At 45.2% G+C, this 26,843-nt stretch overlaps 1 protein-coding gene across 1 annotated transcript; it reads left to right on the top strand.

Moving 5' to 3' along the window:
• The first annotated feature begins 3,997 nt into the window (after positions 1–3,997).
• DLST (dihydrolipoamide S-succinyltransferase) lies at positions 3,998–26,824 on the top strand. The gene is made up of 15 exons (XM_032287854.1): positions 3,998–4,132; positions 4,708–4,741; positions 8,140–8,188; positions 11,877–11,932; positions 12,056–12,130; positions 12,626–12,681; positions 13,828–13,939; positions 15,626–15,781; positions 16,123–16,202; positions 17,089–17,186; positions 21,612–21,742; positions 23,169–23,242; positions 23,535–23,618; positions 24,304–24,471; positions 25,246–26,824. The coding sequence occupies exons 1-15, from the start codon at positions 4,070–4,072 to the stop codon at positions 25,378–25,380; spliced, it is 1,371 nt and encodes a 456-aa protein (XP_032143745.1). The 5' UTR covers positions 3,998–4,069; the 3' UTR covers positions 25,381–26,824.
• The last annotated feature ends 19 nt before the right edge of the window (positions 26,825–26,843 follow it).

The raw sequence follows: 26,843 nt of genomic DNA, 5'->3' as shown, positions 1-26,843 counted from the left end.
ACCAGGCTGGAGTGCAGTGGTGCGATCTCGGCTCACTGCAACTTCCGCCTCCCAGGTTCAAGTGATTTTCCTGCTTCAGCCTCCGGAGTAGCTGGGATTATAGGCATGTGCCACCACATCCAGCTCATTTTGTATTTTTAGTAGAGGCAGGATTTCCCATGTTGATCAGGCTGGTCTCGAACTCCTGACCTCAGGTGATCTGCCTGCCTTGGCCTTCCGAAGTGCTGGGTTACAGGTGTAAGCCACCACACCCAGCCTATATTCTTTTTTTTTTTTTTTTTTTTGAGACAGAGTTTCACTCTTGGTACCCAGGCTGGAGTGCAATGGCACAATCTTGGCTCACCGCAACCTCTGCCTCCTGGGTTCAGGCAATTCTCCTGCCTCAACCTCCTGAGTAGCTGGGATTACAGGCACGCGCCACCATGCCCAGCTAATGTTTTGTATTTTTAGTAGAGACGGGGTTTCACCATGTTGACCAGGATGGTCTCGATCTCCTGACCTCGTGATCCACCTGCCTCAGCCTCCCAAAGTGCTGGGATTACAGGCGTGAGCCACCGCGCCCGGCTTATATTCTTTTTAATATATATTTTAAAATGAAAATGTTTTTAAAAATTCTCTTTTGGGCTGGGGTCAGTGGCTCATGCCTGTAATCCCAACACTTTGGGAGTCGGAGGTGGGTGGATCAAGAAGTCAAGAGATCCAGACTATCCTGGCCAACATGGTGAAACCCCTGTCTCTACTAAAATTACGAAAATTAGTCAGGCATGGTGGCGGGCATCTGTAGTTCCAGCTACTTGGGAGGCTAAGGCAAGAGAATCACTTGAGCCCAGGAGACGGAGGTTGCAGTGAGCCGAGATGTGGCACTGCACTCCAGTGTGGGTGACAAACTGAGATCCTGTCTCCAAAAAAAAAATAATAATAATAATAAAATAATGAAAAATTATCCAGGCATGGTGGTGCGCACCTATAGTCCCAGCTACTCAGGAGGCTGAGGCAGGAGAATCACTTGAACCTGGGAGGTGGAGGTTGCAGTGAGCCAAGATCATGCCACTGCACTCCAATCTGGTGACAGAGCAACAGTCTAACTAAAAAAAAAATTCTCCTTGAACCCTGCCACAGTTTATATTCACAAGCTCTTGCCCCAGCAGACGGTGCTGTGTCTTGGGAGGCTCTAAATGAAGACGAGGGCACTAGCTTATTGGGTTGCAGCTTGGAGTCCATGGAAACTCGCATGTGACTCTCAAGGAAATAAATTTCAACTTTTACCCTCTGAAAGAGATTTTGTATGAAACTGTGTTTGAGTGTGTGTGTGTGTGTGTGTGTGTGTGCGCGTGGTGTCTTAAGACTGTAATATCTAAGATTAACTTGGGTGATCACTAAAACTCCAGAAGTGTTTTGCCACATTATAACCAGGCTTGAGCCTCTACACCTTCTATGAGAATCTCAAGGCCAGGCGCAGTGGCTCACGCCTGTAATCCCAGCACCTTGGGAGGCCGAGATGGGTGGATCACTTGAGGTCAGGAGTTCGAGACCAGCCTGGCCAACATGGTGACACCCCCATCTCTAAAAAAAAAAAAAAAAGAAAAAAAAAAAAAAATCTCAAAAATTTACTGTGAAAGAATTGAGTAGCTAGCTAAGAAAAATATTAACAGCAACTCTGGCAAGAGATTGCCATAGCCCCTGGCTGCCGTTCTTGGATTCTTCAGCTGTGTCTAGCAATGTTGTAAACATGGAAGTATATAGTCATTCCACAAACATTTACTGAGTACCTGCAGAGTCCCAGGAACTCTGTTGTACCGGGTGTTGTGTTTGGAGGATTCAGGAAAATAAAAAGTGGCCTCTTTCCATTTGCTTCTCTGTGCAACAGCGGAGACAGGCAGGTAAACAGGACGTTACAATACAGTGCAACGTAGAGACCCAGACACAGTGCTTTGGAAGCATAGAAAGTTTATCTGTTAATTCTGCCAGAGGGGTTAGGAAGGGATTCAGAAGGAGATTTAACGGATGACTAGGAGTCCCTAGGCAAATAGGAGGAGGGAAGAGCCCACGCAAAGCTATGAAGGAGTCAAATAGCTCAGTGGGGCTATGGCCAGTGGTGTGGTTTGACTAAAGCTCACAATCTGTGAGAATGTGGGGAGAGAATCAGAATGTAATCAGAGGCCTGATTATCACGTGCCTGGTCAAGTTGAGGAGTTTGGACTTCATCCTACAGGGAGATAAAGTTTATCTCCCTTGCATTTCAGAAGGATTTCTTTCTTTCTTTTTTTTTTTTTTCTTTTAAGAAGGAGTCTCACTCTGTCACCAGGCTGGAGTACAGTGGCAGGATCTTGGCTCACTGCAACCTTCGTCTCCTGGGTTCAAGTGATTCTCCTGCCTCAGCTTCCCGAGTAGCTGGGGTTACAGGCACTCGCTACCACGCCCGGCTAATTTTTGTATTTTTAGTAGAGACAGGGTTTCACCATGTTGGCCAGGTTGGTCTCAAACTCTTGACCTCAAGTGATCCACCCACCTCATCCTCCCAAAGTGCTGGGATTATAGGCATTGAGCCACTGCACTGGGTCCAGAAGGATCTTTGACACAGATACAAAGGATGATGGGCTAGAGAAAGCAAGAGTGGAGGCTTAGAACTGCTTAGAGAGCTTTTCAAATAATTCAGGTGAAGGCTACTGAGGAGTTGATTATAGGTAGCAGCAGGGCACAGCTGTTTTCTCTATTTCTATTTAGGACTTTGGCCCATCCTTCCAGAATTCCAGTGGCAGTGCTTTCAGGGTTCAGGTGAATGAAGGCACTTGTAAACGTCCTGACGGAGTTTGAGGCCAGCCTGGGCAACATAGTGACACCCTGTCTCAATTTATATTAAAATATAAATTAATTAGAAAAATAAAAAAATAAAGGTCCTGAGGACCAGGCAAAATGCCTCAGATAAATAAACCATCGCCGGGCGCGGTGGCTCACGCCTATAATCCCAGCACTTTGGGAGGCTGAGGCGGGTGGATCACAAGGTCAAGAGATCGAGACCATCCTGGCCAACATGGTGAAACCCCGTCTCTACTAAAAAAAAAAAATACAAAAAAAATCAGCTGGGCATGGTGGCATGTGCCTGTAATCCCAGCTACTCAGGAGGCTGAGGCAGGAGAATTGCCTGAACCCAGGAGGCGGACGCTGCGGTGAGCCGAGATCACGCCATTGCACTCCAGCCTGGGTAATGAGAGCGAAACTCCGTCTCAAAAAAAAAAAAAAAAAAAAGAAACCATCATGAGCAGGCACCAGGTGGTTCATTCATTCATACATTTATTTGTTGCTAATTCAGCCATAGGTTTAAAGAACATCTTTTTTATTAGGAAGATGAGCCTTGAAGGTGAATACTCAGGGGCCTGAACACTTAAGGAGGGGAAGGGGATGCTATGTGCTTTCACTTCAAGGCAGCGGGCAGAATGGTACACTCAGAGTGTGGAGGTCAGCGCGGCATGGTGGCACCTGTAGTCCCAGCTACTCCAGAGGCTATGGTAGTGGGATCACTTGAGCCCAGAATGTCGAGGCTGCAGTGAGCAAGCTATGACCTGGTTTCTTAAAGAAAAGCTGGGAGTTTATATTTTAGGAATAGGGTAACAAACGAACAACTTCCAAAATGCACTCCAGGCCACACAGTGTAAGATCAGGCATGCACATCTGCCAAGGTTTGAGTTCAAAGTCCGTGCCCCCCTTGGTACAGAGGCAGAATGGCGCGGTGCCCCCGGGTCCCAAGAGAGAAGGGCGCCAAGCTCACAGTCAGTTCTGTGGAACGGTCGGGAAGGCCTGACCCCGGGGGCGATCCAGTGGCGGGATAATCTTAGACACCTTCAGGAGAACCGGCCCAGGCTGACAGGCTGCGAAGACGGCCCCGCCTGCTCCAGAGAGCCGTACTCCTGGGATGCAATGCGGGCTAGTTGGCGCCGCCGTTGGGCCACCCCCCGCCAGTGGTTCGCTCCGAACACCCCTTGCCGGGCGGCGGGTGCTGCGGTCCGCCCCACTTCCGGTTGTTGCCGGGCCCTATATCCGGTGTCCGCCCGCCCTCGGCTCTGCAGCCGCGATGCTGTCCCGGTCCCGCTGTGTGTCCCGGGCATTTAGCCGCTCGCTCTCCGCCTTCCAGAAGGTACGATCTGGCTTAGCCGGGGCCCCGACGGATGAGGAGCCTGCTGGCGGGCGGACAGGCGACCTGGAAGGCAGGGGCGCGGCGCGCCAGCCAGCCCGGGCACCAAGGGCACCGGGACGCGGAGGCCGCGCCGGCTGGGCGGCCCGGGGCTGTGGTTGCCCTCGGGACCGTCTTGCGGAGCCCGGCAGCCCCCTGCCTTCTCCAGACAGCCCGCGGAGAACGTTTCCTGCCGTACCCCACCCTCTGCGCGGGAGCTGGGGAGCCGCGCCCGTCCACATACTTGACTCAGAGTTGGGGAGGAGGCGCGGCGGAGTCCTCCTGCGGGATTCGGCACCCGTCTCCTCTTGCTCTGTTAAAATTTGTGGGTATTAGCGAGTCCCATGGGGAAGTTGAGATAGTTTGGCAGGCCCAGCGTGTTGATTGGGTTTGCCAGCCCGGTGTGTTACATTTACCTTTGGAGTTACGAGATTCACCTGTCACCAGCACTGGGACAGCTTTGAGCGTATACTTAAAAGAATTCCTGTTTCTTTTTTTTTCGTCTTGGGTGACGTCGATAATGTCTTCTTTCTCAACAGGGGAACTGCCCTCTAGGGAGACGTTCCCTGCCCGGTAAGTTCTGCCCTTGCCGTCACCTAAAATGCTTTCCTCCTGGGCAGAGCAGTATGTGAGGAACTCGGGGGTGCTGTGTTTCTCATAATATTTAAAGGCAGTTCGATTTGGAGAGTAGTGAGACACAATTCTACATAATCATGAGCTATCATTTATTCATTCGGCTTGTAGTTTTTGAGTTTCTACTGTCAGGCCTTGCGCTAGGGATACAGCAGTGAATACAGCAGTGTACAATTCTTGCTCTCGTGGAGCTCCCAGGCTAGCTGGAAAGTGTCAGTTGCTAAACAAGTGAACAGTGACAAAGTTTTGTAAATGCTGAGAAGGAAACACACGAGGGTGGACAGACGAGCCCTCTTTGAGGAGGTGACATAAAAGTATGGCCGGGCGCGGTGGCCCAGGCCTGTAATCCCAGCGCTTTGGGAGGCCTACGCGCGCGCAGATCATTCATTCTGGGCAGGAGTTCGAGACCAGCCTAGCCAGCATGGTGAAACCCCGTCTCTACTAAAAATACAAAATTTAGCCGGGCATGGTGGCGTGCGCCTGTTATCCCAGCCACTTGGGAGGCGGAGGCAGGAGAATTGCTTGAACCCGGAGGCGGAGGTTGCAGTGAGCCGAGATTCTGACACTGCACTCCAGTCTGGCCGGCAGAGCAAGACTCCGTCTCAAAACAAAACAAAACAAAAAACCACTATGGCCAGCAGAGTGTGACGGAGCTAACCCAGTGAAGCCCAGGAAGAAGAGAATGGCATGCACAAAGATCTTCAGGAAGAAAAGAGGTTGGCAGAATTTAAGAACTGGAAAAAAGGTGATTTGGCCAGAGTATTTTAGCTAAGGGAGAGTGGCATGAGATAGAAGATGGTGTAGAAACTGTTTGAAGGAGTTTAGATTTTATCCCAATAGTTTTGAAAAAAAAAAAAAATTAACAATGGTCATTCATAGCTTATTTTCTGCTATGTGCCTATCATAAGTATTTGTTGAATGAGTTGATCTTGTGGACTTTCTTTATACCAAACATTTATGAGTGCTTTCTGTGAACTTTTTAGTTAATCACAAAATAGTAAGAAGTGTTCTCTCTATTTTACAAATGCATAACCCAAGACAAGAAAGATTTAAAGCCTTGGCCAAGGTCACCCACCCAGCTGTTGATCAAGCCAGGTCTACCTGACCCCGCCTGAACTCTTAGCCCACCATGTTCTCATTTACTCATGGACTCAACTGATCATTTATTAAGTGCTTACTATATGCCAGCCACTGTGCTAGGTGACAGGGATACAGATGGTCTCTAGCCTCGAGATTTTATGGGCTAACAGAGAGAGCGCAAATATACATTTATGCTCAGACAAGGGTGTAATTAAATTGTGGTTACTGCGAGAGAGGAATAAAGGATGTTGAGAGGGTGGCATGATGTAGCCCAGCTGGGGAAGGTTGAGAATGTCAGTAAAGGCTTCCTTGAAGAAGTGACATTTAACTGAGGCTTGAATATAAAAGAGTTAGCCAAAAAAAAATGATATTCCAGGCAAAGGGAATTGTTTATGCAAAGGTTTTCAGACAGGAAAGGACTTGACCAGTGATAGACATGGGAAGAAGCCTGTCTGGCTGGAAGGATAGAGTGGGCTGGATGGTACAGGATCGTATAAATTGTGTGGACTTTATTCTAAGAGTTATGAGGACATAAGGCACCTAGCACAATGTCAGCTAGTAGTGGACTCTCAACATGTTTTTCAAGTGGAAATTCTGAACAATGCCAGCAAACATTTTCTCCACTTTATGGGTGGGCAGGGCAGTGGAAAGAGCTCTGCACTTGGGATTTGCATTTTGGCTTTGGCTAGTCACTTAACCTCCAGAAGCCCTACTTATGTGAAATGGGAATAATGGCAGATGGTCATTCCACCTCAGAGTTCTGAGACTGAAAGTCAAAATGAGGTCATTATGTGAAAGCTTTTTATAAACCCTAAAGTGCTGTATCGGTGAAACTTGCTGTAGGATGAACTCTGAATTGGACTCCAGGTTCCAAAAATCAGTGTGGACTGCCAGCTGTTCTAGTTGAAAAACATACTGTGCTTGAATTTTGCACTGCATAGTCATTGGCTGCTTGACATAGAGGTGATTGGCTTACCTATCTTGGGATGTTTGTGAGAAGGCGGGCATAAGAGAGAGCTGGCTCTCATTTAGAGTCTCTTGAGCCCATGGTTCAGAAAGAGTTGTTAATCTGGGAAAAAAAAAAAAAAAAAAAGACATAAAGAATATATTCGGAAGAGGCAGCTGTAGTTACTAGTCAACAGTTGGGGAAATGCACTTAACTGTGATAAGGACAGCTGGTAGGCAGAAAGGGGCTCTCACCTTGTTGAGAGTGACCAGGGTGGAAGACTTCAGAAAGGCATGGGAAGTCAGTAATTGAAAGGTGGGCACATGATTTTCTCAGCCCTAGGACATGCTGGAGACCCTGATCCTAAAGTAGCCAAGTCTTTGCTACTAGGGTTCAGGTGATAAGATTTTCAGCCCAATCTTCTCAAACCCAGACCAAATATCCTCCTTGCTTCTCAAATTGGGTTATGTATAGCCATCCATATCTTTTTTTTTTTTTTTTTTTTGAGACAGTTGCCCAGGCTGGGGTGCGGTGGTGTGATCTCGGCTTACTGCAACCTCCGCCTCCCGGGTTCAAGCTATTCTCCTGCCTCAGCCTCCTGAGTAGCTGGGACTATAGGTGCGCGCCACCACACCCAGCTAATTTTTGTATTTTTCGTAGAGACAGGGTTTCACTGAGTTGGCCGGGATGGTCTTGATATCTTGACCTTGTGGTCCACCTGCCTCACCTCCCAAAGTGCTGGGATTAATAGGCATGAGCCACCACACCCGGCCATCATCCCATATCTTTCTTAAGCTTCAATTGTATTTGAAGACTTGGTGAGTAGAGATATTTTATTATGAAAACATAAAGGAATAATGAAAAGTTCTGACTTTTTAAGGTAAATGAGATTATGTAATCACTTTGGGCTGTGCCATCAGATTTTTTCTCTTTCCTTTCCCAAACACATACCCACTTTTTTGTTTTTTTTTTTTTTTAAAGCCGGGGTTTCACCATGTTGGTCAGGCTGCTGGTCTTGAACTCCCGACCTCAGGTGATCCACCTGCCTTGGCTTCTAGAGTGCTTGGATTACAGGCGTGAGCCACCACGCCTGGCCCACATACCCACTCTTAACCTCAAATACCCAGTGCTGTCTGCCATTAAGGCTACTTCGGAAAAGTTTGAGAAACAAGACATTATGATAAAGATTACATCCATTGCCTGTAGTTGATTCTGTTCTGTCTCAGGGTTGGGGGTGAGCAGACCTACATTCCCAGAATGTATCCTTTGTGAGATAAGAGTTGTTGGTTAAGAGTTATTTTGTTTCTTGCAGGGGTCTCCTTATGCCAGGGACCAGGTTACCCTAACAGCAGGAAGGTTGTGTAAGTATTACGGGGGCGTATATTTTTAAAACATCAGTTCTAAATTTGACCATCTGATTTCCTCACTGGTCTCCAGACCTAGCAATTGAAGTGGTTTGTTGAGTCCTTAGACTAACTTTGATGTTCATTTTTCCCATATAATGTTCCTTGAGCATCAACCCCACATCAGGTGTTGAACTGGGAGTGTACTTGCTCTCCACAGGTGTTTAGATTATAATGAAAGTTAGGTTGGAACCCTCTTTTTTATGGGATAGGTATAGAAGGGTGCTCTTAGATATTCTAGTTAGATATAAGTGCAGCTGAAGTGCTCAAGGTTACATTTATTGTAGAGATTGAGCCATCCTCTCAGCATAGTTACTCATTTTAAAAAGAATAAAAGTATAAAACTGGTTGATCCCTGGGACTGACTAGTTTGGAGGGAATGCTGTTATAGCATAATGCAGAGTTTGGAGAAAGGCCACCCATGTGTGTTTCAGATTAACTTTTGCTTATTAACGTTGCTTAAATGCTGCTTTGCATTCCAAGTGTTTTTGTGGTGGTGCTAAGAGAATGCTCTCTAGTAACCTGTTCAACAGTTGTCAGGCTGCTTTGTCTACGGGGAGAATCCTCAAAGTGAAGGGGTCAGCAGATAAACTTCTTCCTTACTGTGCATCACAATGAGGATTTTTGTTGTTGTTATTGTTTTGAGATAGGATCTTGCTGTGTCCTGGCTGGAGTGCAGTAGCATGATCTTGCTTGCTGCATCCTCAGCCTCCTGGGCTCAAGTGATCCTTTCATCTCAGCCTCCTGGGTAACTGGGACTACAGGCACATGCCACCATGCCCAGCTGATTTTTATATTTTTTGTAGAGATGGGGTGTTTTGCCATGGTGCCAGGGCTGGTTTCAAACTCCTGGGCTCAGGTAATCCACCCACCTGGCTTAGCTTCCCAAAGTAGGGGATACAAGCGTGAGCTACGTTGCCTGGCTGTTTTTTTTTAAATTGAGAAAATGTTGCACTCAGTACTAGGAATATGAATTCCTATGTTATTTTGGAGGGCAATTTGGTGGTCATAAGTCTTTGAATTGTGTGTGCCTTTTGGTCTAGCAATTCTATTTCTAGGAATCTATACTGAAGAACTCCTGGTATAATAAGATTTCTCTCAAAATGACAAAGAGCAAGGGATTGGTTAAACTGTGGTGTGCTTCACAGGTTCACACTCTGAAAAGTAGGAAAAAGCAGGTTACAAAATGATTTCATTTTCTACTGTATGGTACAATCCCATTGTAACTATTTTTTTTTTTTTTTTTTTTTTTGCTATTTCTAATCTGCAGTGAGCATCTAGTTATTTAGAGATTCAAAGTGTATTACTCATCTGCAATCCAATGAAAACTGGAGCAATCATGAATCTCTACAATAAATACATTAAATATTTGAAAGTAAATAAGAAAAAAGTAAACTTTATTTCTTTATGGGATCACCCATAATCATGTCACCCTAATCCAGTATTTTCTGTGTGTTGTGCCTTTTCTGTGAATAAGGTACCCACTTTATTTAAGAAATCTTTTATTGTAAAACAATTTTTGGTTTTATGTTTTCACTTAATAGGTGTTATATTTACACGTTTTAAAATTCAAGGCCGGGCCTGGTGGCTCACGCCTATAATCCCAGCACTTTGGGAGGCCAAGGTGGGTGGATCACGAGGTCAAGAGATCGAGAGGATCCTGGTCAACATGGTGAAACCCTGTCTCTACTGAAAATACAAAAATTAGCTGGGCATGGTGGCGCGCGCCTGTAGTCCCAGCTACTCGGGAGGCTGAGGCAGGAGAATTGCTTGAACCCAGGAGGCGGAGGTTGCGGTGAGCCGAGATCGCGCCATTGCACTCCAGCCTGGGTAACAAGAGCGAAACTCCGTCTCAAAAAATATATAAAAATAAAAATTCAAAAAGTAAAAAGGATGTCCATGAGAAGACTTTTATCCCTGTCCTCTAGCCCCGCAAATGCTTCTTCACAGTGGTGGCCACCACTCAGTGTTCCTGGATGACTAGAGAGCAGCCTCTGCATGCGTGTTACCTGTTAGCTCTTGCCTATGGGCATGTACTTTTACATGGTTACAAACTATATGTAGAACATTTTGTATTCTGTAGTTTTTAAATATCTTCATTTTTTTCTTGGTTATGCATAGACCTTATAGTTACCAACTTAAATCTATTTTACTTTTCTGTTGTAAATGTGCTTGTTGTAGAATATTCAAACAATCCTGAAGCGCAGAAAGTAAAAGTCCCCATCCAAATCATTCTCCCAAATTGTGCAAGTGTGCAACATATAACCATAGATACCATATATGTCTACATCTCTCACCCTCAGAGGCAACCGCTGTTAATGGCTTTGTGCATATAGGGTGATCTCATTCTCCAGTTATATCAACTGGACAATTATATATATAAACAATTATATTATTACTGTAAAGGCCATATCAGAAACCACCTTGGTCTTTGAGGTTCCTTTTGAGTAAGTCCAGAATATATTGATATGCTGCCTTCTAGCAAGAGAACAGAGTAGGAGATACCAGATGGGGTTTGTGTGTGGTTTTTTTGTTTGTTTTTGGGTATGTGTGTTTTTTGGCATAACACCTTGTGTTACTTCCAAGTTAACCTTGTTAATCTTGCTGCCTTATCTGATCTAAATCTGTAGTCTTGAGGGCAGAAATTTCCATTATACCTTGCACAATGGCTTGTACCCTGGGCAAGCCATATATCTATCTTGGATTTAATTAAGCAAGAAATTTGGCTGGGCATGGTGGCTCACTCCTATAATCCCAGTGCTTTGGGTGGGATCTTGGAGACTGGTCTGGGCAATGAAATCCAGAGCCTACAAAAAGTAATCTTGAAAATTAGCTTGGTGGCATATGCCTATAGTCCCAGCTACTCGGGAGGCAGAGGTGGGAGGATCCCTCAAGCCCACGAGTTCGATTGCAGTGAACTATTATCATGCCACTACACTCCAGCCTGGGTGACAGAGCAAGACCCTATCTCTTAAGCAAACAGCGTAATCCAGAAGCTAAGTCCTTTTGGTCTGCAAAGGATCAGGGTGCTTATTTTTTTCTTTAAAGAACCAAATGTAAGTCTGTTTTGTGAGAGCTGCCTTTGCATTGGAACATAGGGGCTTGGGCATACTTGGGGAGCTCACCGTTTAAGGTACCTGGGTCATTAGGCTGTACTCCAGACCTGCTGAGTCAGAATCCCTGGGAGAGGGGCCTAGACCTGTGAACTTTGAAAAAGTTCCTCTCAGGCAGGGTGTGGTAGCTCAAGCCTGTAATCCCAGCACTTTGGGATGCCGGAAGCGGGCAGATCACCTGAGGTCAAGAGTTCGAGATCGGCCTGACCAATATGGAGAAACTCTACCTAATTAGCCAGGTGTGGTGGTGCATGCGTGTAATCCCAGCTACTTGGGAGGCTGAGGCAGGAGAATGGCTTGAACCTGGGAGCCAGAGGTTGTGGTAAGCCAAGATTGTTCCATTGCACTCCAGTCTGGGCAATAAGAGCAAAACTCTGTCTCAAAAAAAAAAAAGTTCCTCCCCAGGTGACACTGATGAAAACACCCCTGGTCAAGAATCACTGTTTAAGGGGAAGGTGACCCATGGGGCCTTAACTAGACTAAAATGTGAATAGTTCACCTGCTAAAGGAGTTAATGTGTGTTTCTTTTGTAGCATTAACAACAGTAGTGTCTTCAGTGTTCGCTTCTTCAGAACTACAGCTGTGTGCAGTAAGTTACCTGCCTTCTTGGGAATGGAATTTTGTGGGAAGAGTAACGATTGAGTTTAAAGAAAAATATTAAAAAGGAAAAATAATGAACTACTCATGATTTTCTTTTTTGCATTTTTCCTAGAGGATGATTTGGTTACAGTCAAAACCCCAGCATTTGCAGAATCTGTTACAGAGGGGGATGTCAGGTGGGAGAAAGGTAAGATTCAGTTTCCTCTCACTCTGTTCCCAACCTGGATTGCAGTGGCATGATCTCAGCTCACTGCAGCCTCCACCTTCCAGGTTAAAGTGATTCTCCTGCCTCAGCCTCCCAAGTAGCCAGGATTACAGATGTGTACCACCATGCCTGGCTAATTTTTTTTTTTTTTTAATTAGTAGAGGCAGGGTTTTACTATGTTGGCCAGGCTGGTCTTGAGCTCCTAACTTCAGGTGATCCACCTGCCTCAGCCTCCCAAAGTGTTAGGATTGCAGGCGTGAGCCACTGCGTCGGGCTCCTCTCATTTCTTAAGTTTAAGTGCTGTCAAATTTTCCTCTTCCCCCAGGATAGTTGTAGAATTTATAGCTCTGCCCTTTTCTTTACATATGTACTTTCCCCTGGCCCTGTAGGAAAGGGTTCTTGTAACATACCTGCCAAAATGGGTTTGTGGCTACTGGAGGCTCCCTGTTAACAGGTAGCCTTTGATTGTCTTTTCAGCTGTTGGAGACACAGTTGCGGAAGATGAAGTGGTTTGTGAGATTGAAACTGACAAGGTAGGCTTATCTTACATATGTACCAGTTTTTCATGGTCTTCACTTAGTTTGGTAACCTAATGAAAGAAACGGGGACTTAACTGTTGTTTAGAGATAATTTTTTTTTTTTTTTTGGGACGGAGGTTTTTTTTTTTTTTTTTTTTTTGAGACGGAGTTTCACTCTTGTTACCCAGGCTGGAGTGCAATGGCGCGATCTCGGCTCACCGCAGCCTCCGCCTCCTGGGTTCAGGCAATTCTCCTGCCTCAGCCTCCTGAGTAGCTGGGACTACAGGCACGTGCCACCATGCCCAGCTAATTTTTTGTATTTTTAGTAGAGACGGGGTTTCACCGTGTTGACCAGGATGGTCTCGATCTCTTGACCTTGTGATCCACCTGCCTCGGCCTCCCAGAGTGCTGGGATTACAGGCTTGAGCCACCGCGCCTGGCCTAGAGATAATTTTTAACTAGCTCTGACCTCAGTTGTAAAATTATTGGGTTCGCTCAATTTAAAAAGAAAAACTTTTTACATTTAACTTCCTTTTTTTCCAAGATGGAGTCTTGCTCTGTTGCCCAGGCTGGAGTGCAATGGCCTGATCTTAGCTCACTGCAACCTCCACCTCCCGGCTTCACGCAATTCTCCTGCCTCAGCCTCCCTAGTAGCTGGGATTACAGGCACATGCCACACACCTGGCTAATATTTGTATTTTTTGTAGAGACAGGGTTTTACCAGGCTGGTCTCAAACTCCTGACCTCAAGTGATCCGCCCACCTTGCTCTCTCAAAGTGCTGGGATTACAGGCATTAGCCACCTTGCCTGGCCTACATTTAACTTTAGATTGTTCACTGTGTGTACTTCATTTAGCTTTAGTCTTACAGTGTGTGATGCGGGGAGGGGTGGAGAGGGTAAATGAGCTGTTTCATTTTTCCTGTATCACTTGGAAACCTATTAACTGAATATTGCCTGAATGTTTCTGAGAAAGGACAGAAAGAAGGAATCTTCACAGTGGTGATGACTTGTCATCACCCTTGCTCTGAAAGTTTGGCCTTAGGTGTTTGTGTGCAGGGCTTTATGTGTCTGTGTTGCAACTATTGTGACTTATTGGAGATTCTATACAACTCTAATACTCGATAAACATTTGGACTTCTTCCATCTGTCTTCCTCTTTCAGACATCTGTGCAGGTTCCATCACCAGCAAATGGCGTGATTGAAGCTCTTTTGGTACCTGATGGGGGAAAAGTCGAAGGAGGCACTCCGCTTTTCACACTCAGGAAAACTGGTGGTAAAGAAGTTCTCCTGGTGGTCAAGGTCTCCAGTGTTCCCTGTTGGGATTGGGACTGAGAATAATGTGCTAATTCTCTGATATGTCAAAGACTCTGTCCTTCCAACTGTCCTTAGTTGAGGGAGTAAAGGGGAAATTTATATATTGTGAACTTTAAATGTCAAATTCTAGAAGAAAAGTTTATTTAAAAAATATTACACTGTTCTTTCCATGGGTGTTTCTTAGCAGGAGCTGAGAAACTGGACCTTTTTTTATAGATAGACAGATGGAGCATACCTAATCTGAAAATCCAAAATCTGAAGTGCTCCAAAACTGAAAATCCAAAATCTGAAATGCTTCAAAACTTTTTGAGCACTGACATAATGCTCAAAGGAAACTCTCATTGTCTATTATGGGGAATTCAGTGTTGTTTCTTTTCACATCTATTCTCTCATATCATCTCTAGGAAGGATTGGTATTTCTCTTGGGAAGAAAGGAGAAACAAAAGAATTTGTAGTGGACCTGATAGGATTAGAGATTAATAACTGTTATCTGACTCAGTTAAATTTTATAACCACTAAAAAGACTATTTCTTTTTCCTGGGTGAGAATCATACGCCTAGACCAACAAGCCACAAAAGTCTATTTCTTTTTCACTGTTACACTCGTAAAGCAGATAGACCACATCATTGAGGTTAATCAGGACAAGACCAGAAGCTCAGAATAGAAAACATGTATGGTGGAAGGCTAGGAAATCAGAATAGTCCTCCTGTTGCAGATGTTTTTCTTAGCATTAACCCTGGATGTAATGTCCAGATGGTTAAAAAATAGAAACAAACATTTCGTTTAAAGTTGTGAGATTATTACTTGGCCACCTCAGTGATTTATGAGTCATCCTCGATGAAGCACTTTCTTAAGCCTAAGTAAACCCTTGATGAACCTTTTATTTTAGTTTTTTAAATTTATTTTTTACTTTATTTGAGATGGAGTTTCGCTCACACTGTCGCCAGGCTGTAGTGCAGTGGTGTGATCGTGGTTCACAGCAACCTCTGCCTGCTGAGTTCAAGCGATTCTCCTGCCTCAGCCTCCTGAGTAGCTAGGACTACAGGTGCGTGCCACCACGCCCAGCTAGTTTTTGTATTAGTAGAGATGGGGTTTCACCATGTTGGCCAGGATGGTCTCAATCTCTTGACCTTGTGATCCGCTCACTTTCGCCTCCCAAGGTGCTAGGATTATAGGTGTGAGCCACCGTGCCCGTCCTATTTTTTAATAGTATTCTTGCATATATAACGTTAAAATAGAGGATGAGAGTATCAATAATTAGAAATATGTTTATGTATGCATTTCAATATTTTAAATTCCCTCTGTTTTTTTTGTTTGTTTTTTGCTTGGAAGTTTACATTTTCTTGGGCTTGGTAGGTGCTTTGAAAGTACTTGCTGAATTTGTTCAGTAGATACCTGTGAAATGGGAAGGGAGCTAAATTGAGCCAATTGTCTGATAGACATTTAGGGACCCTGAGGAATAGAGAATACTGCCTTATGTCATTGCATATGTGTCTCATAGTGCCTTGCATATTGCTGATACCCAGTAGACATTTGTCACTTGATTGGAGCTAGAGTTTTTGCCACTAAATGTTGCTTAGTAGCTGTGATTGGTTGCTTTCCATTTCAAACAGTGCCAGTGGCATCTATCTTTCTTGTTTTTCAGCTGCTCCTGCTAAGGCCAAACCAGCCGAAGCTCCTGCTGCTGCAGCCCCAAAAGCAGAGCCTACAGCAGCGGCAGTTCCTCCTCCCCCTGCAGTACCCATACCCACTCAGATGCCACCAGTGCCCTCGCCCTCACAACCTCTTTCTAGCAAACCTGGTAGGCCTCCAACTCCCACGTGTCAAGTGGGAGAACATCTCTTCTAATATGTTCTCTCACAGGGTAAACTCTTAAGACTAACCATGGTTCTGCTTTGTGGAAAGAATTCTAGACTTTGTATCTGAAGGCCTGCTTTGCATCTCAGCTTTCTGTTACTAGCTGTGTGACTTCAGGCCAGTCACTTAATTTATCTGAACAGATTGTTCATCTGTGAAGTTGGAGTGATTCTAATATACCTCAGAATATCTTGAAGATTGACAGTACATATGAAGACACTGGCACAAACTCAGTAGATGTTTCTTTCCTTGTCTGATGCAGCTTTATCCTCTTCTCATTTTCAGTGTCTGCAGTAAAACCCACTGCTGCCCCTCCACTAGCTGAGCCAGGAGCTGGCAAAGGTGGTCTGCGTTCAGAACATCGGGTAAGCCTCTGAGGACCACTTCCAGGAAAGAGGCTCAGAGGGGTGGTGTTGATTAGTGGAAAATGGGTGTGGTGGTGCCCACATTTGAATGACTAGCAGCTCATTCCGTCAGCCTTGACAAAGAAAGGGAGTTTAGGATATAACTTCTTCATAGTCACATAACCTTCAAATGATAGGACCAGAACTCTAGGTCTTTTGAACACTTGTTCAGTGGTTTTCCCACTAAATTATGCTACCAATGAAAGCTTTGGGTAAGTTAAATATTTGTAGGGGATGGTAGCTTAGTAACTCACCCCCTTCCTCCCACGATGTCACACACTTCAGAGAGGTGGTTTAGTGAGCTCTATTCCTATACTTCCGGGATACTTAGCTATAGCTAAGGGATAATATTCAGTAGCAATAGCTGTCAGTTGCAGATATAAAACCTCAAGGAAGTATGGTCAAGAGTGTGGTTCCTCTGCCTGAGAATACTTCCTAAAAATATGATAGCCTCAAAAGTTTGTTGCTTATGAGGTTCTGTTCCACAAATAGCTATTCTCATGCAAGTCTTTATCAGTAGAAATTGCCCTTTCTCTTATGAATCTTAATGCTGGCTAGACTACACTACACTGCATTCTTTCCTAAAGTGGTTTTGGTTTTTAAATCACTGTTTCTGAACCTTCATTTTGGTCAAGCTTCAGGCACACCTGAGTGAGTAGTTTTGGCTTGTTTTTGCTGGGAGGAGAAAGGGCCACCACAGGAAAGGGAATCCTGATGCTCTTGTTGTACTTAGATACTGTAGTCCTTGGCCCTCCATTCGTGGCAAGCCGTGCTGTTTCTGACTACATGGCGAATGCTTGACCCAGAGAGATCAGATTGTCAATACTTGTTCCACTTTCACTTTCAGGAGAAAATGAACAGGATGCGACAGCGCATTGCTCAGCGTCTGAAGGAGGCCCAGAATACATGTGCAATGCTGACAACTTTTAATGAGATTGACATGAGGTAGTGTCTCTAGTCCTTTTATCCCCTAGGCCCTTTTTCTTAGAGAACACTTGAACTTGGCCAGGTGTGGTGGCTCACGCCTGTAATCCGAGCGCTTTGGAGGCCAAGGCGGTCGGATCACCTGAGGTCGGGAGTTCAAGACCAGCCTGACCAACATGGTGAAACCCCATCTTTTAAAAAATAATAAAGAGAACGCTTGAACTTGCCCCAGTCCTTATCTAGTGCTGATTCTAAAACTAACTTGTCAGGGAAGAGGCACTTCTTTGCTTTGTTTATTGTTGACTTTCACAGAGTGACCCACTGGCTTCATCTCTAATTGGCTTTCCTGATACTATGCCTGCCTTCTCTGTGACCTTAACCTTAACCTTAACCTTAGCTAGGTGTAGTGACTCACACCTGTAATCCTAGCACTTTGGGAGGCCAAGGCAGACAGATTGCTGGAGTCCAGGAGTTCAAGACCAGCCTGGGTAACACTGTGAAACCTCATCTCTACAGAAAATACAAAAATTAGCCAGGTGTGGTGGTGCACACCTGTAGCCCCAGCTACTTGGGCTGAGATGGGAGGATCGCTTGAGTCCAAGAGGTTGAGGGTACAGTGAGCTGAGATCATGCCACTGCACCCCAGCCTGGGCAACAGACTGAGACCCTGTCTCAAAGAAACAAAACAAAACAAAACCCAATAACTTAGTGTTTTAGACTTTTAGTGTATGTGCTGCTGAAGCAAGGATGCGTTTTAGACTTTTAAAACTGAATCTTGTGATTTCTGATAGAGTAGTCATAGTCGTATACAATGACTAGTGTCAGGTTGCCAAACAGAGGTGGGCAACCAGGCCAACATGGTTTATGCGCAGGTCTCCCACTCGGGATGGAGAGGCCTTGACAGCATGCCTGGAGCCAGGGCACCATATCCTACTTCTTTCACACAGATTCAGAATCGGGTAGATGAAAAGGCAAAGATAGGTGGGGCTTGTCTTTCACTTTACCCAGCTTTGATAGCGAAATGGAAAACAAGTTGTGTTTTAAAATAACCTGAGAATGTTAACCAAAGGTACCAATTCACTAGGTGTGCTCATTTATGTAGTGAGCTAATTGTTGACTCACCTGTTTTCTTCAAGATTTTGATATGTTCAAGTATCAGCACTGTCAGGAAGAGAAATTTGACAAACATGTTTTGAGTGTGTACTGTACACAGAGTACTATACTGTGGAATTCAGTGGAGATATAGGCTGGGTGCCATGGCTCTTGCCTATGATTCCAGAGCTTTTGGGAGGGCAAGGCGGGAGGATTGCTTGAGCTTAGGAGTTGGAAACCAGCCTGGGCAACATTACGAGACTCTGTCTCTACATAAATTTTAAAACTTAACCAAGTGAGGGCTGGGTGCGGTGGCTCGCACCTATAATCCCAACACTTTCAGGAGTCGAGGCGGGCGGATCACATAAGGCCAGGAGTTCAAGACCAGCCTGGCCAATGTGGTGAAACTCTGCCTCTACTAAAAATACAAAAATTGCCCTGGTGGCACATGCCTATAATCCCAGCTACTCGGAAGGCTGAGGCACGAGAATTGCTTGAACCCAGGAGGAGGAGGTTGTAGTGGCTAAGCTCAAGCCACTGCACTCCAGTCTGGGCAACAGAGTAGGACTCTGTCTCAAGAAAAAAAAAAATTAGCCAGGTGTGGTGGTGCGGACCTATAGTCTCAGCCACTTGGGAGGCTCAAGCAATCCTCCTGCCTCAGCCTCCCAAATGGCTGGGACCACTAGGAACACAGGTGTGTGCCACCAGGCTTGGCCAATTTTTTTAGTTTTTGTAGAGACAGGGTCTTGCTATGTTGCCTAGGCTGGTCTCCCAAATTTCTAGCGTCAAGCCACCCTCCTGCCTTTGGGATTACAGGCATGAGCTACCATGCCTGGCCAGAAAATAATTTTTAACAGGTCTTCAAGAATGACTAGCATTTTGTCAGCGTTGTGGAGAAAGGTCATCCCAGATGATGTTAACAGTATAGAGCCTGAGATGGGAAAGTAGAAGACACATTTGAGAAGTTGTCAAAAATCATTTCTGTGAGGATTATGTATATAGTAAAGAATGGTAAAGAAGGTTGGATCCTTATTTCAGAATGTTTGGGGAATGCCAGGGTAGGAATTTATACTTAATTCAGGAAGCAAATCAAGTCTCAGGTTATCACATTGTTTCTTTTTGTCCTGGGGGTTTAGTCTGTGAATCTACTTTTCCTTAGAGAAATTTGTTTTTCTTTGGAAGGGATTTGAAAAATAGGGAGAAGGGAGTCTTTTTTTCATAGCGTGGCATTGTTCAGAGTAGGGCTCTGTGACCTGTTTTACTAGATGTCATCCATTCTGTTGGGAAACTTTTGAAGAGACTGGATGACATTCAAGCCAAAGATTTCTCTTATTCATAGGATGTAGAGAAGGACCTTGACTAATGAGTCACAAAAGCTGCAGCTTATGTTTCAGTGCATTAGGGCCAGATTGTACCAAATTAAATTGGACTTTGAAATTCTACCCAATTTCTTAAGACAAAACATGTAAATATTTTGGCCTTGAAAGATGCAGCTGGCCCAACAGCTTTGATTGGAAAGTAAGCGTAATAGCTGGATCTCCTTTCAGCAGCTAATCAAGGTGTCACTTAACAGTGGCCTGCGGTCTTGCTGCAGCCTAATCTGGTTTAGACAGAGTGCCCTTTGGGTCTTCTGCTTATCAGCTAACCCATAAGGGACCTTTCCAGACCTTCTCCCTTCCCCTATTGTCTCAGCCTTTGCCTCCAAGGGCTGAGCTCTGAAATAGAAACTACTTAATGACCAGACAATAACATTTGGGCAGGTTTGAGAGCAGAGATGTTTATCACATCTCTTTCCTTCTTATGCAGCTCTTGTGTCTTGGGAACCAGTAATGTCTTTAGCGTGGTAATCCTATCACTAAATAAGGTTAGAATCAGGAAACGAAACATTTTAAACCCAATCAGTCCCCCTTGAAAAATTTCCTTTTTCAAAAAACAAAAGATCTGAAGGGGGCTGTTAAAATTGTACCATATCTTACCTTTCATGCTAATGTCGAATTAGGCCATTAGAGGGAGAAAGGGAGAACTGAGCATTTGACCTTGAGATAAAGTTAAATTCAGTTTTCATCATAGAACTGCATTACTGCATTCCGATAAATGCTGAGGTTTCTGCAGCAAAGTAATGGGAAAACCATTTCCCACTAACTCCACAGCATGTGTTTGGGGAAAAAAAAAAGGTCCCAAAAGAATAAAGGCTGTTCATGTAGTAAAGGATTTTCAGAAGACTTGCTGCTTAATCTGAAGGGTACAGGCCTGTACCACAGGTAGCCACTTTTCTAACTACTGAGGAAATCACAGCCATTAAACTAATCTTAAGGGCAAGAACTGTGTCTTAATTAGCTTTGTATCTTGGTGCCTGGCTCTGACCCTCACATATAGTAGGTGTTAGTACCCGTTTGAAAGAATGAGTGGATGGAGGCTGGGCATAGCGACTCACACCTGTAATCCCAGCACTTTGGGAGGCCGAGGCGGGCGGATCACCTGAGGTTGGGAGTTCGAGACCAGCCTGACCAACATGGAGAAACCCCATCTCTACTAAGAATACAGAAAATTAGTTGGGCGTGGTGGCACTTGCCTGTAATTCCAGCTACTTGGGAGGCTGAGGCAGAAGAATTGCTTGAGCCCGAGAGGTGGAGGTTGCAGTGAGCCAAGATCACATCACTGCATTCCAGCCCAGGTGACAGAGTGAGATTCTGTCTCAGAAAAAAAAAAAAAGTGGATGGAACTGCTAACTCTAGAAAGATGAAGAATGAGTGAAATCTGACTTTCCATGAATTTGAAAGAGCACTGGGCTATACCCTTCCATGCATAGTCATGACTGCTTTTTCCCACATGGAGCCTCATGTACTGGTGAGGTTTTTATTTTAATCTCCACTAATCAAGAGATAGGAAGAATATCACACAGGAGTTATACTCAGATTTGGTGGGGTATTTTTGGTATTCCAATAAGAAATAAAAAGAATATTGCTTATTTTGTAGGTTTTGTTTATACTTTAAAACATAAGTTTTGTCAGGTTGGGTAGCTTACAGTTATTCAGGGCAGAGATGTTGGTATGCTGTGTGATCTCTTGTTCGTATGACGTGTCACTGAAATCTGTGACTTCTAGACCATGAATGAGGCCTGTAAAGAGTTCAACCCACCTTAAAGACAGATTGGACCTGATTCCTTTATATTCCTTTGTAAAAGAACAGAGTTACTGTGTTAACCTCAGGCAGACTATTTCAAAACTTGAACTAAGGTAATGGTCCAGAGTAAGGGAAAAGCTCTCACCTAATTGTGTACATGGAGTGAGAAACCTGTGTGAAAGTCAAAATCAAGGCTTTGTGGTCAGTTTGTTTTGTAATATGTTTCTACAGTAACATCCAGGAGATGAGGGCTCGGCACAAAGAGGCCTTTTTGAAGAAACATAACCTCAAACTAGGCTTCATGTCAGCATTTGTGAAGGCCTCAGCCTTTGCCTTGCAGGAACAGCCTGTTGTAAATGCAGGTGAGTTGGTTGTGGCCAGAATTGGAGAGGTCCTGGGAGGTAGGTGGATGAGCACAGACCTGCTCCTACATGCAGAGGATCAACAGACCAAGGCTTTTTATTTGCTACGTATAGAAATATGAGTGTCTTCCCCAGGAATTTCTTGGTTCACCTTCCTGAAGCAGCACCATGCTTATTTTCTCCCACTAGCTGGGCAGAATACTTTCTCTTCCCAGTGCACAGCTCAGCAGCTGCTCAGGCAGCAGGCAGTTCTGGGATAGCCCAGTTCTCCAGGCTGTCTCCTGTCAAGGAGGAAGCTCATATTCTGGCTTCTTCCCCACCCCAGCTCCACAGGCCCTGTTATCTTGGGGCCTGACTTCCACACTTGGTGTAGGCTCCTGGCTGACCTTCGATCTCAGGTCATGGGCCTCACTGGAGCTTGGGCTTGGCCTCTCTTTCATGGACTTGGTACTCATTTTCTTTCCTCTTTATTCACCTGCGTCATTGTAGTGTTGACCTAACTAGTAGTTTGTTTTTCTGTTGACACACTTCTCTGTTCTTTGGGAGATTGGAAAGGCGGGCAGTGATACTTTTGCCATCCTCAGCAGTGTCAAGGGCCCTAAAGGTCTAGAAGTAGAAGCCCTAGTCCCTCTCGTTGAGTGGTGTGCCCTAGGGAAGTAGAAAGCCGTCTTTGTTTTGCTCAAATGTATACCTCTTTTTGTTTTTTCCATTCTTTTTATGCCTTCCTGACTGGCTGTCTCCATCTTTTTCAGTGGGCCTCTTCTGCTTGCCCACACATGTAGGCAGCCCTCAAAATTCTCATGGCCTCTTTTTCACTTTACATGCTTCTTCTGGATGTCTTATCTAACAATACAACATGGACTTTAAGTGGAAATGATTCCCAAGCCTTTTTTTCCCATTAGTGTTAGGTGTACATTTTCAGGTGCTGGTTTGCCATCCCTTGAGGGTAGCATATTCAAAGCCAGATCACCTTGCTTACTCTTGGATCTCCTTTCTGCCTCTTGTTGAGGGTTGGAAGCAGAGACTGGGTAGCATCTCTATTCCCCTTTTCCTTTGCTAATTGCCCTTTTTTGGAACATTTGTTAACCCTAGCCATTCTCTGCTAAGGGAGGGCTGGAGTAGAGCTATTTAACAAGAATTTAGTGCATACCTATTCTGTGTAAGACAGGGTGTTCAGCCCTTCTTAGGGCTGCCAAAGAAATGGATGCTCCTATGCCCAGGCTCAGTCGGGACTTGAGAGATACTGTACTTGGTTGGAATGGGAGTAAGTGGAATACCAGCTGCTGTGCATAAAGCACTGGTGTTCATGGTGGTGGGTCAGCCCACACTGTATCAAGCTCTGCAGATTTTTACTCTGTTAATGCAAGTATTACTCATTAGCTTTAACCTGGGGAGTTGTGTGTAACATGTGTTTTCTCTCTCACAGTGATTGACGATACAACCAAAGAAGTGGTGTACAGGGATTATATTGACATCAGTGTTGCAGTGGCCACCCCGCGGGTATGTTGGGGCAAGAGGTGGGGAACACTGGTCTTAGACCCTCACCTTATCTGTGTGAAGAAGGAGATCACACAAGAGAGATCATTTCTTTAATTCTGTATTTTTAGAAGGAGTTAGTAAAAGTAACCTTGTTTTCTTTTAAACCATACCACATTCTTTTAAGACTTTCTGTTAATCACATTGAGTAATGAAGGTATTCTAGGGAGGGGATGCCACTGGTTGAATCAAAGGAGTTGTAACTATAAAAGGTACTATTAATTTGCAACTGAAAACAGCTCTTCACCCCCATCAGGGTCTGGTGGTTCCAGTCATCAGGAATGTGGAAGCTATGAATTATGCAGATATTGAACGGACCATCACTGAACTGGGAGAGAAGGTAAAGTAGAAAGATGCATGTATATGAGCTGCTGGGCAGGTGAGGAAAGAGAGCCTTCTGAAGGCCGGGCTCACCAGCAAGCAGCGCTCATGGAATGTAAAGTGCATAGGCCCCAGGAAAGACAGTGGCCCCTGAGAGCTAAGTATTTTATATATCTGGTGGAGTTTACCAGGCTCTGGTAACTGAAATCTCATCAATGAGACCTGCTGGAAAAGATCTTTGAAGTCTTCAGCTGAATGAAATTGTGCCTTTTGGTGGAGCACTGGTCATGGTCACCTCAGCCAAACAACTGTCACACGGAAGCCAGCACTTGTGCCACTGATCTAAGATACAAGCTTTCTGGACTTCCTTTGCTTGTTTTGAGAGACAGGGTCTTGCTGTGTTGCCCAGACTGGAATGGAGTGGTGCAGTCATAGCTTACTGCAGCCTTGTACTCCTGGGCTCAAGCGATTCTCCTGCCTCAGCCTCCCGAGTAGCTGGGACTACAGGTGTGCACCACCATGCCTGGCTAATTCTTAAGTGTTTTGTAGAGATGGGGTCTTGTTGTGTTGCCCAGGTTGGCCCTGAACTCCTGGCTTCAAGCAGTCCTCCTGCCTCAGCTTCCCAAAGTGCTGGGATTAGGGACTGATTTTGTGTGAAGGAAGCTGGGTTGGCTTAATATGACAATTATGAAATCTGTTTTTAGGCCCGAAAGAATGAACTTGCCATTGAAGATATGGATGGTGGTACCTTCACCATTAGCAATGGAGGAGTTTTTGGCTCCCTCTTTGGAACGCCCATAATCAACCCCCCTCAGTCTGCCATCCTGGGCATGCATGCCATCTTTGACAGGCCTGTGGCTATAGGAGGCAAGGTAGGAACCATCACTTCTAAGGTCCTAAGGTCCTAGTGGCTAGCTCTTGACAGGGAAATTCAACTAAGTGCTAATTATAAAACGTTCACTATAATTTCAGGTCTAAGTTCCATTTCTTAGTTTCTAATTAATAGCTGAGGCACTGATTATCAAATTGTAATCTGGATCAGCATCATCTGGGACCTTGTTAGAGATGCATATTCTTAGACCCCATCCCAGACTTAAAGAAGTGCAGATGATCCTGATGCACATTCAGGTGGGAGAACCACTGAGCTGAGAAGGCTTGTTTGCTTCTGTGGATTGGGGGATATAGGTGGAGATGGTTCCTTGTCCCTGGGAAACAGATGACAATTAGGCATGTCAGTCTGCGAGCTGCCAAGTTGTATGATAAAGCTTGGAAGTTTCCAGGGAGTTCAGAGAATGAAGTATTAAAAGGGGCTTGAGCTGGCCCCTGGAAGTTTTGTTGGTATCAAAAACCTTTCTGGGAATTCTTGTGTTTAGAATCCTTTTGGGTCACTAACTCCTGTGTGAAACCAAAATATAAAAGGCAGTTGTGAGAAGACAGTTTTCTTGGTAAACTTTGTTTCTGAGTGGGGAGGCTTTGCACTGAGGATAAGGCTTGGTCTTTGAAAATACTGTAAATATGCAGAGGCAACATCAGTAGGAAAGGTTCTGGAATTGGGAACTTTCTTATGGGCCATGCTGAATCTCCTCCTTCAGCAAGGCTGTCTGTGGCTTGCTGGAGACAAACCTATTTACCCTTCCTCTCTGTAGGTGGAGGTGCGGCCCATGATGTACGTGGCACTGACCTATGATCACCGGCTGATTGACGGCAGAGAGGCTGTGACTTTCCTCCGCAAAATCAAGGCGGCTGTAGAGGATCCCAGAGTCCTCCTCCTGGATCTTTAGGAGGAAGCCACACACCCAACAAATCATGCAGGAACTGAAAACCAGTCTTACCCCTGCCCCCTCATGGGTCCCAGGTTAGCCTGGTGACAGGCAGGCACATGCTGTTGGCCTCAAGCAAGGAAGCAGAGCACTATGTAACCAGCAGTCACAGGTCTTGTCTTGGCGTTCCTGCCAGGCTCTCTCCCTCTCTGCACCTGTCTCACACCCTTGACTATCTTAATTCCTTAGGCTTGAGAGAGAGAGAGCCTTAATGGATGCTCATTAATATTCCTGCCTTTCTTCCATCAGCCCTCTGCAAAGATGATTTTCCTTCTCCCTAGTGCCAGTATACTACAGAGAAACCCCTGGGGACCACATGATTAAGTTTCTGTCTTCAGAAAGTCTGTTCTACAGAGACGACTAGGAGGATGCTGTGCCTCTCAAGCTCAGAGCAGCCTCTGTCCTGGCTGTGCACATTCTCACTTGATTCCACCTGTGTGGAGAGATTGAACACAGGCAGAGGTGCTGCTTTGTTTCTTAAATGGCACCTTCATTCTCTGTTGTCATTGACTTCAAGATGCCTCTTCTACCTCTTCCAGGAAGCACAGGCCAGGGGATCTCGGTGGGTGAGTGGGAGAAGAGGGCAGAGGTCCCCTGAGGTCACATGTAATCCTCATGCAAGGAGATCCCAGACCTGCCCTCACGCTCTCCATCATAGGCTCACACCAAGATCTGTCTTGGCACAGTCTCTCACAGCTGGGGTTGTGGCAACCCTTTCTAAACCCTTTCCTGGTTGCTGGGCCTCATTCCAGCACCTTGTTCTTATTTAGAGCAGATTCTACCACATCATGGCAGTGGGACCAATCATGGTCCCGAGGAAGGGCCAGAGCCTGGTAGAGACTAGGGAAGGGAGGTCTCCTTTAGACTGCCTCAAATTGACTTGAGCTTTTCAATTAAGTTGGTGTAAGCCCGTGAGCTGAGGAGGCAGTTGTTGTTCCTTCCTGCGTTATAGCGGGGACTTGTCTCTTCCTCTGCAGGACACAGATCTGGAGGACAATGGACTATGGTAGGAAGCCACCCTGAGGGTGTTAGTACATTGTGGTGAAATGGTTGAGGTCATTTCTAAGGTGTGCTACCCTTGGATCTGGGCACAGTCATTGGATTTCCTTGGAGTATGGTTAAATGCAAGTATCTTGTGGAAGCTAATGGGATTCATGGCTTTGTATCTAACTGCATCCAGGCCTGAGGCTGCTGACCTTTGACATTGGGGCCATTAGAAAGTGCCCTTTTATATCTTGAGCCAAGAAGTGAGGCCTGGGGGTGGGGGAGGGGGGAAGGGGTGGGAGCCAATACTGAGTGCCTGCAGCATCTACTACTCTGTCTTCACTATTCAGAACTTGTAACTGAAGTATTTAAAGAAACAGATTTTAAATGCAAATTAAAGGGCAGATGTTCTCAAACAGGGTTCCTGCATCTGTGCTCCT

The sequence above is a fragment of the Sapajus apella genome, unplaced genomic scaffold (assembly GCF_009761245.1).
Source record: "Sapajus apella isolate SASKATOON/1434 unplaced genomic scaffold, GSC_monkey_1.0 scaffold20, whole genome shotgun sequence".
NCBI classification, from domain to species: Eukaryota; Metazoa; Chordata; class Mammalia; order Primates; family Cebidae; genus Sapajus; species Sapajus apella.
This window is presented reverse-complemented; position numbering and strand designations above follow the sequence as displayed.